Source organism: Astatotilapia calliptera, chromosome 9 (genome assembly GCF_964374335.1).
Source record: "Astatotilapia calliptera chromosome 9, fAstCal68.1, whole genome shotgun sequence".
Classification (NCBI taxonomy): Eukaryota; Metazoa; Chordata; class Actinopteri; order Cichliformes; family Cichlidae; genus Astatotilapia; species Astatotilapia calliptera.
Window position 1 is genome coordinate 34,306,512 of NC_137430.1, and position 10,128 is coordinate 34,316,639.

Below are 10,128 nucleotides of genomic sequence, written 5' to 3' on the forward strand. Positions count from 1 at the left end.
CTCCCAGTCTGTAGCAAAGAACACACGCTGCTGTTCCACATTTCAAAGCTAACAGCCACAAAATGATTTTGGAAGAAGGACACTCAGCTGGAAGTCAAAGGTAGTCATCATGTCCCACCTGCTGGCATGAGCCTTGAATGTTTACCCAGAATGCATTTTTTGGAGTTTCCTGCAGTGATTTATCAGAAACAGATCACACATGCAGAGTGCTGATGCTGTTTCTGCTCCTCTGCCTCACAGATACGAACCTGCTGCTCGGGCAGAGACTCGGTCCTTAGGCTGGGACTCTCAGACGAGGCATAAACAGATTTGTTCGTAGTTTTGATCCAAGCTTAAATGTGTTTTTTAGCCCTGTAACTTTGATCTGGACCCTTTCTGTCAGTGGAAACGAGCTCAGGTTCAGTCCCTGCGATATCCCAGTGGAAGGAGGGCAGCTCAGCTGTATGTGTTACTGCGTCAGCACTGCTCTAAAAAATAAACACAAAATTACAGAAACACTTTGTTGGCACTTTAGAGAGAATGTTTTGGTGAATAAACATTTGTTTATTTGTTTGTTTATTTTACTGTGGACACGTTAAAAAGAAGGAACTTCTGTTACTTTTACTATGGAAGCCTGTGGGGGTCTTCATCAGCAGGACGAGCTGTAAAGTTGATAAAAATACAGGTAAAAGTGCGTCTGCTGGGCCGATTCTGGCGCCTGGGCCATATGTTGGACACCCCTGTGCTCACCTGATTCTGTATACGGACCGTACCTTGCTCAAGGGCACCTCAGAGGAACCGTTCGGTGGATTTGAACCCCCGACCTTCCGATCATGGGGAAAAGACTCCACCTACCGAGCAATCTCTGCCCTCACACACCTGAGGAAGCTGCTGCTGTGGGTTGATCTCCCCTATAATGTGCAGCGCCACCATCAGGTCAGCATGTGAACGCGCTCAATGCTGTGATTTATGGTGGGGGTGGAAGGGGTATCTGCGGACATGAAGACACTTCCACTCAGTCATAAAGCGGCTGTGACGCAGTTATTATTATTATTATTATTGTCGGTGAGATTAGGTCAGCTGCAAAGCATGCAGGGATACCTCTGTGTGTGTGTGTGTGTGTGTGTGTGTGTGTGTGTGTGTGTGTGTGTGTGTGTGTGTGTGTGTGTGAGGGAGTGAGTGAGTGGGAGTGGTCTCCTGCAGGTCACGTGACGCAGGCCTTTGTTAATGTGTGATTCCGTGGAGAAAGACCAGGAGGACAAAAAAAGTCGCGACCGATCGAGCCGCCGAACCACCCTCATCCGTCCACGCTCCACCCTCTCTGCGCCCCGGCCTGGATGCTGCTCAGAGGCCGCTGGCACTTCTACCTGGATTCGTGTGTCCGCGGCTCTCCCCGCCGGTTTGAGTGCGAGGCAGCGGGGCTGGGGGATGGAGGCAGAGTCCGGGCTGTAGGGGTGGAGGAGGTGTGGGGGTCGGCTGTGAAGCCCCAGGTCCTGCTCGGCTTTGTTATCCCGGGATCGAGCTGCAGCCCTGCTCCGTATTTCTGAGAGCCGAGGTGAGGAGCACATGGACGGAATCTGTGAGCTGTGCGTGGATCAGAACCCGCTGCGTGGATTTGTGCTGTGAGGACTTAGTGAAGGAGGACCCAGAAAAACACGACAGATTCTTTTACTCCAGTTTGTGTCTCTTTGTGTTCATCCACCTCCCTGCGCGCACACCAGCCTCCCCCGTTATCCCCCCTCCGTCCTCCATCATGGCTTCAGAGCTCCGGGTCTCCTGCTTCTGCTGCCTGCTGGTGCTGCTGGTTCTCCCCGCCGTCCGGAGCTCGTTCCACCGCAGCGGTGTGGACTGCGGCCCCGGGAGGGCCGAAGACTGCCCAGGTGAGCTCGCTCACAGCCTGCTTACACTTGAAGGGCTCTGTGGAGGGTCAGAGGTCGGAGCAGTGCGACCCAGCCTTTCTCGTATTTGTGTTTCCGTCGGTGTGTCAGTACCTGTAGTACACCTGAGCTGTGATGTAATGATGCTGAACAGATGTTTCACCTGCTGAAGCTGCAGCCATGTTGCTCTCCTGTGTGTGTGTGTGTGTGTGTGTGTGTGTGTGTGTGTGTGTGTGTGTGTGTGTGACCACTCCTCACTTTAACCAGGTTCTATTTCAGGGTTAATTACAGGGTGGAGCAGGGCGAGGCTCAGTGATGGAGCTGGGTTGTGTAGCTGCTCCGTCCGTCAGATCGTCAAATCTGGCCTCCAGACAGCGGGTAGGCCACAGACTGTAAATAGAAGATGGACAAACCACCGTGGTTGGTTTGTGAACTCTGGTTTAACTTATCAGCCATCACCAGCTGACGCTGACAGAGGCTGTTGTGCTCACACCTGTCAGCGTGGCCACGCCCCTAATAATGCAAATGTAAACATTAGCTGAAGAGACCAACACCGGTCCTGTGGTGGACTCAGTGAAGGCGAGACTGAGGCAGGTCCGGTCCTGGAGTCGTGAGGTGGATGGACCGTGGTCAGACCTGCTGACCTCCTTGTTGTTTGCAGTGCTGTCAGGAGGTGCAGGAGGTTCATGTCAACGTGAGAAACGAGCAGCTGATTCGTCTCCTGACGAACGATAACGAGCTGTGGCTCGTAAAACGCTTCCGAGGAAGTGAGGATGGAGTGGAGTGCTGTGTGGAAGTTTCAGGGTGTTTTTCTGCATTTTCTTGATTTCGCACACATTTCAGTTCTGTGTGAGTTACAGTGCAGATCCTTCACTCAGTGGGAAAACATCGCTGCTTTTGTGTGTTTGACATTTGAGGGCAACACCAGCAGTTTTGAAAGATCATCACAGAGTAAACGATTCATCAGCTCATTCACGAGATGCAGTGTTGCTGTAACAGCTGGAAAACGGTGCAGCAGCAGGTGGAGCGGTGGTTTGGTGCAGCAGCAGCAGGTGATACTGAGATGAGCCCTCACCTGGAGGAGGAGGAGCAGCTCGCACATCTGGAGGGAACTTCTAGTTTATGTTGATCTGAATACAACGCCTCCTGCGTGCCTCCTTTTGGAGGTGTTCTGGGCACCCCAAACTAGGAGGAGATCCCAGGGTCGATCCAGAACCTGCTGAGACTTCGAGGCTCTGCTGTCCAGCTGTGCCACCGTGACTTCAGATAAGCAGAGGGTGGATGATGATGGACGGGTGATGGACATATAGTGGATTAATCCGCCGCTGAAAATAGTCCCTATGTCTTCCTCCCATCTAAAACATGTTTGATCAGATCAGTGAGCTGGTGTTTGTGTGCAGACACGAACTCATTTTGAACTTTTCTCCTCTAAAAGTAGAAACCTGGAGCTGAAATAAGTCTCTGAACTTTTTTAGGATCTAAAGAATCAAAAATCTCTGAGTTCTACTTTTAGAAGCTCTGAAGGTTTTTTTTAAACCTGAGCGCCGTCACTGATGTTCTCCCGGCACGTCGCTCCACCCCGCCTCAGCTCGTCTTTTATGAGCTCCTGACTCGCTCCGACAGCAGGAAGTCAACGAGAGCAGTGAGGCGGGGACGGAGGGTGGAGGGCGGTTTAACCCGTGATCAGGCCACAGGTCGACCTTTAGCGGTTGTCCTGGAGACGCCGGCTTCACCTCAGAGTTATAGGAGACTGTTTCCTTTGAAGTAAGTGAGGTGTGTTTTACTGCTGTTGGTGTGGAGACGATGAAGCCAGCGACAGGCTGAGGGTTAGTCTGTCCTCAGCTCCCGCAGCGCTGCGTCTCACTCGGTCAGGACAAACTCTGTGATGACGAACATCAAACTGACGGCTGGAGGCGTCCTAACACCAACCTGCACCTCTGTGGAAGTCAGCGCGACTCTTTAATGGTTCCTGTTTACGAGCTGAAGCACAAACTGAAGCTCACCTGGAGGCTCGAGTCCGTCCCCCCACCTGCTGTTCCTCACAGAGGTCTGAAGGTCTTTCCTTACAAACATGTGACTTTATGAATGATTGATGCTCATTTTAGTCCCGCTGACATCAAAGCTCGTACAACAGGGACCTGACCGAGTTAGCAGCTGCACAACAGCACGTTAAAAATGCAGCAAACACAACACGGCATACAAACACCATCATCCGCAGCTGCATGTGGTGACTTTAAACTAACAGCTGATTTGGATTGAAGTTAGTTAGTGTTAATAGAGATCGACAAACCACGTGACTTACGCGCATTGCATTGTGGGTACGAGTGGCAGCAAAATCAAAACACTGCATCAAGCGCCTGCATTTCCAGCACCGGTAACCATTCATCCTGCGGTTTTAATCCCTACTTGCATCCCTGCAACATTTTCAGATCTAATAGAAATAAAATGAGTGTTTTTTCCTTATTTCTATCTGGCGCTATTGTTTCATTCTGTTATAGAATCGTAGAGCAAAGAGGCAACACTGAGCACATGTTTGCTGCACGCTGAGCTTTGTTTCCAGCAGAAACGTGCAGACGGCCCTCTCTGCTCCTGCTGCTGTCGTTCTCCTCACACTCTCCTTCCGCTAACACCTGTGTGCAGGTTGTCGTCCGTGGGGGCGGGGTTACCCGCTGTGACTCCCACAGAGCCTCCCGACTGGTCCCTGCAGACACCGACTCCATAAACAAGCTGCCGACACTTGATGATGCAACTGATGCGCGTGTATGTGTGTGCGTGTGTTTGACTGTTTGATCACCTGATGAAGGACCCTGGCTTCAGTCTAAGGGACCAATCAGCTGCCAGAAGATAAAATGATGTCACGCCCGTTCATTAACACAGGCCCGTGTACCTGTCTGTGCCTGTGGCAGCTCCATGGATGGCCGTTTCTTCTTAGTGTTAGAACGACAGATTATAGATGCTGCACTCATTGCCATGTTGTTAGCCAATGAGATCATTGTTTCCACAGTCAGCTCCGCCCCTCTTCAAGTCCCGTTTGAAAATCACCAAGATGGCAGCGTTGAAGACGCTGAGGCTTCGGGCAGGACCCAGATCTGACTGCTAGTTCCTGTTAGCGCACGCTTGTTCTGAGTTCACGTCTTAAAGAGTGGACCAATGATGTGGCTCCACTCAGCGTGAGACCAGTAAAGGAAGAAAAACCAGTAAACTATGATGGAGCTGCTGCTGAACTCAGAGAGACTGCAGAGTTTACTGCAACGTAACTCTGGCTCTCAGACAGTCATTTTAACAACACACACACACACACGCACACACACACACACACACACACACACACATGCACAATAACAAAAACAGTGTGTTCTCCCAGGATGCGCTGTGTGTGTGTGTGTGTGTGTGTGTGTGTGTGTGTGTGTGTGTGTGTGTGTGTGTGTGTGTGTGTCAGCAGGTTGATGTGGCTGCCTCAGCACACTGTGGTATTTACTAATTACAGGGGAGCTGAGGTCACGGCCTCTGTAATTACAAGCTCTAATTGGCCAGCCTGCGGGCTGCCGACCAATCAGCTGCCATCAGGAAATTACTACCCTGGATAATAGTGTGTGTGTTTGTCAGTGGAGCTGTATTGTTTTATCAGAGTTTCCCACTCTGTGTGTGTGTGTGTGTGTGTGTGTGTGTGTGTGTTTTAGCCACAAACTGAAATATCTCCACAGCTGGTGGGGGTGGTTGGTGGTGGTTGGGGGCACGGGGGGTGGTGCTCCTCAGAGGAGGGATCCTGTGCTGCTCAGTCTGATACCTTTAATCTAACATGTTTAAAGCTTTACAGCTGTGTGCGGAGTTTAAAGTGTGCGCTCACAAACACGCCCCCATCACAGACAGACGCTCGTCCTTTTATTTTTGGCATCGTCAGCCTTCATGTGAGCACAGTAGAGACACAGAGTGAGGGAGGGGACTCACACCAGCCTGACCTTTGGTGGCACCTGTTCAATCAGCTGTAGCAGCACCTGAGCCTGTTCCTGTTTGAATTCTGTTCACTGTAGGTGATTAAGTGATCATCATCACTGATGATCTGAGTGGACCGTGAGCTCCTCTGTACACCAGCCATGCATCAGCTGAAGCTCAGACCTGTCAGCAGGACAGAGCTCAGAGCTGAACCAGGACTCGGTTTATCCCGCAGACTGACCACTTTTATTTCATGCAAAGTTTTGTTTAGTTGAAATCGCTGGACGATAGCTGTGATGTAAGAATGATCCGCTTTGTTTTTTTCCAGATTTGTCAGAGAAGAAAAGCGACCTGCGCGTGTGCGACACCGGGACGTGTCGCTTTGGAGGAACCTGCCGCGAGAATGGCGCCGACATCAAGTGTGTCTGTCAGTTCCACGTGAGTTACACACACTCACTTCTGCACCTTGGCGCCCCCTACAGGCTGCAGTGCTCAGGTGTAGTCTCCACAGTGCTATTAAATGCTTGCTGAATGAAACCAATCACAGCTTTTTTTATGTGTGTGTTACAGCTGCTGTTACAGATGTGATTAAAGCTTCTGAAACGTGATCATTGTGAGCTGGTCACACAGCAGGGTGCACATTGTTTACACATGCTAACTGTGCTGTCTTTGGCATTGTGCACAGATTTTTGAATTTGGTTAGACCGGAGCGCACTGACCAATCAGCAGCGAGCCTGCCTGCATCGTGAATGAGGTGTTACCTTCAGGCTCCCTCAGAGCCCTGTGTGTGTCTGAGTGCTGTGATAAAGTTACTTTGTGTTTCAGTGCAATAAGAAGTATGTCCCCGTGTGCGGCTCCAACGGAGACACGTACCAGAACGAGTGTTTCCTGAGGAGAGCGGCGTGCAAGAAACAAAGAGCCATCAACATCGTGTCAGAGGGGCCCTGTTACCACGGTAACTCACCCTCTTCTTTAGCCTTTCACTGCTTCTTATAATAAGCACACTTCAGGTTTCAGACGCTCGCTGTGATTAATGTGTGAACAGGTGGACACAGTCACAGGTAACCCCAGAGTCTAAATCAGAGTCCTGTAATCTGATAAAAAAACATTAAACTTGTTGCTGCCTTTCATAGTGTGTAGCTTGAAGGCCCTGAGTACTCTGAGTACTTTCTCCCACACTGGAAACACTGGGATGATCACATTATGTGAACATTACCTAATAAGACTGATTCAGCACAGACAGTTATGTTAAACTTTCCTAGCAGTCCTTCACAAACAGGGAACAGTCTGTCTATTCTCTCCATCTGTCAGCTGCTGCTGGCTCTTCCTCCTCCTCTTCCTCACACACTGCCGAGTTTGTCCTGGTGGATCATCAGGGGTGCAAAGCCTCACAGATGATGTGCAGCAGTGGGTCCCTCAGTCTGTCCTCACTCTGGACACTTGCAGTCGTCACACATGGACATCAAATGTGTGATAAGCTGCAGGATTCAAACACAAGTGTAACTTATAAACACATGTTCATACTTTTATTCCACAATCAGAGAGAAAGAAACAGAGAGAGAGTGCAGGACAGACAGACAGGTGACAGTCTCAGGTGTATACACTGCTACACAACAGCACCAGAGAAGCAGGATTTAGTGTTTGTGTTATTACGAGTGTAAACAAGAAGAGTTCCAGATGGTGCAGTGGACACATGTGTGACTGCTGTGATTAAAGCATCTTTCTTTCAGGGCAGAGGCAGCAGTGAGTCAGCTCCAATAGACTTCCATGTTAAAATGTTTAAAGGCTTAATGTTAGCTTTCTTAGGGGCGTGGCCTCTTTGACTGACAGATGCATGGTGACACACCATGACCGTGTTTGTGCTGTTGGAGCCCTTTAGAGCACTTTTAATAACATCATGTGACCAATAATATGGCTGCTGTGAGGTTACCGTAGTAACAGAGCATCCAGGAAGGCGGAGCTCCAGGTTTGGTGAAATTCAAGGATTTTAATTGGATGTTACTGAGCACTGATTGGCAGCCATCTGTGTGATGCTCGTCTTCATAAAGAAGGATTATTTTGAACTGTTAATCATGCAAAGCTACTCAATGAGTCCAGAAGTATGGACACACACACAGAGCCTGTTATGACACCTCTGCAGCAGCAGGTTAAAGTTAACTTCCTGTAGCCAGTGACACTAACCTCAGAACGTGTGTGTGTGTGTGTGTGTGTGTGTGTCTCAGATGCTGGATCAGGATCTGGAGATGGAGGTAAACAGCTTCATGTTTGCTCTGGTTTGTTTCTGAGTGTTTTTAAGTCTCTGAGTTGAAGCAGACGAGCTGAGCGGCGTTTGTGTGTCTGCAGACGACGAAGGCTCCGGCCGCGGGAAAAAGACCTCCAAATGTGGGAACTGCAAGTTTGGAGCCGAGTGTGATGAAGACTCTGAGGATATGATGTGAGCACGCACACACACACACACACACTCAGTGTTAGGAGTGAGCCTGAACGAGCATGTGTGTGTGTGTGTATCCAGCTGCATGTGTAACATCGTGTGCAACGGCCACAACGACAACCCGGTGTGCGGCAGCGACGGCGTCACCTACGACACGCCCTGCCACGTCCGGGAGGTGTCCTGCCTCAAACAGCTCAAGATCGACATCAAGCACGTCGGACGCTGCCATGGTAACAGCATCACAGCAAACACTCCTTCATCCATCACCTTCATCTTCATCATCATCATCATCTACTCACAGCAGGAGAGAGAGGAGGAAATATGGAGGGGGGTGGAGCTACGGGAGGAAGAGGAGGAGGAAGATGAGAGTCAGGAGGGAAAATGTCTCAGTTCATTTATTTTGAATGATGATCTCAACACACACACACACACACACACACTGATTATCGCGGCTGGCTGAACAAACAGCTGGTCTCATTTTAATGCCACGACCTCCTGCTCCACATTTTCTCTTCTTTGTTCTGTCCTCCTCCACCTCCTCCTGCTCCTCCTCCTCCACCTCCTCCTGCTCCTCCTCCTGCTCCTCCACCTCCTCCTGCTCCTCCTGCTCCTCCTCCTCCTCCACCTCCTCCTCCTGCTCCTCCTGCTCCTCCTCCTCCTCCACCTCCTCCTCCACCTCCTCCTCCTGCTCCTCCTCCACCTCCTCCTCCTGCTCCTCCTCCTCCTCCTCCACCTCCTCCACCTCCTCCTCCTGCTCCACCTCCTCCTCCTCCTCCTCCTCCACCTCCTCCACCTCCTCCTCCTGCTCCACCTCCTCCTGCTCCTCCTCCTCCACCTCCTCCTCCTGCTCCTCCTCCACCTCCTCCTCCTGCTCCTCCTCCTCCTCCTCCACCTCCTCCTCCTCCTCCTGCTCCTCCTCCTCCACCTCCTCCTCCTGCTCCACCTCCTCCTGCTCCTCCTCTTCTTCTCCTCCCCTTCTCTCATTTCCATCTGTCCTTCTTTTTCTTTGTACATGTACAGTTTTATTCTATTCTTCACTTCTTCTTTATTTACATCTTTATTTATTTTAACTTTGTTTCTTCTTCGTCTTTTATCATCTTCTTCATTTTCTTCCCTTTTTGCCTTTTATTCTCTCTCCTCCTTTCCTCCCCTTCTTTCTTCAGATTTTTCACTTTCTTCTTCTCCTTTACAGATTATTTCTTCTTCACTGCTAATTTTCTTCCTCCTCTTTTCTATTTTTTCTTCTTCTTATTTTTTATTCACCTTTTGTTTTTTTGCTGCTCATCATCTTCCTTGTTTCTCTTCTTTCCCTCCTGTTAAACGCTCACTTGCTTCATCTTCCTTGTTTTCTTTGTCTTCTTTCTTCACTGATTCTTCTTCTTCTCCTTCTTTGACTTGGACTTCCTTCTGTTTTCTCGGCTCGAGTTTGAAATAAGCGGAGTTGTTCCGGGTTAAAAACATCTGACACGCCGACTCTAGAAGCCTGCGTTCCAGTTATTATGAATGAATTAATGAATTTTTGGATTTTAAGTAAATAATTCAGATGTTCATTTTAATAAAATGAGGTGGTCTGTCCACACAGGTGTGGTTTTATGAGTTTAACCAGCAGATCTCAGAATCGTCCAAAAACCCAGCGTCACAGTTTCAAATGTTACGATTGAAAAAAAAAAACGTGTTTGATTAAAACTCGAGTGCTGAAGAATAAAAGCTCCCGTGTGATCGATGCTGTTCAGTAAAGAAACTGCATGGCGCAACAAAACACATCAGATACACATGAGCCAGGTCATGATAACCATGAGCGTAATCTTTGTGTAGCTTTTTAAATATGAACGCATGAACATTAAAGCTGTGAACGGTTCAGAACCAACGAGACGGGCAAACGTCTCTGCAGCGCTGACGGAGCTTCAG

The 10,128-nt window shown here is 49.5% G+C and overlaps 1 protein-coding gene across 2 annotated transcripts in view; it reads left to right on the forward strand.

Annotated features, from left to right (window-relative positions):
- The first annotated feature begins 1,180 nt into the window (after nucleotides 1-1,180).
- LOC113029583 (tomoregulin-1-like) overlaps nucleotides 1,181-10,128 on the forward strand; it is a 14,063-nt gene continuing 5,115 nt past the window's right edge. The window contains exons 1-6 of one of the 2 annotated variants that reach the window (XM_026180544.2): nucleotides 1,181-1,859; nucleotides 6,118-6,227; nucleotides 6,615-6,744; nucleotides 8,012-8,038; nucleotides 8,133-8,223; nucleotides 8,302-8,450. In XM_026180544.2, coding sequence (XP_026036329.1) covers nucleotides 1,733-1,859; nucleotides 6,118-6,227; nucleotides 6,615-6,744; nucleotides 8,012-8,038; nucleotides 8,133-8,223; nucleotides 8,302-8,450 — 634 coding nt within the window. In that variant the 5' untranslated portion in view covers nucleotides 1,181-1,732. The remainder of the gene's footprint in view (nucleotides 1,860-6,117; nucleotides 6,228-6,614; nucleotides 6,745-8,011; nucleotides 8,039-8,132; nucleotides 8,224-8,301; nucleotides 8,451-10,128) is intronic. The other variant, XM_080306855.1, reaches the window with a different exon arrangement.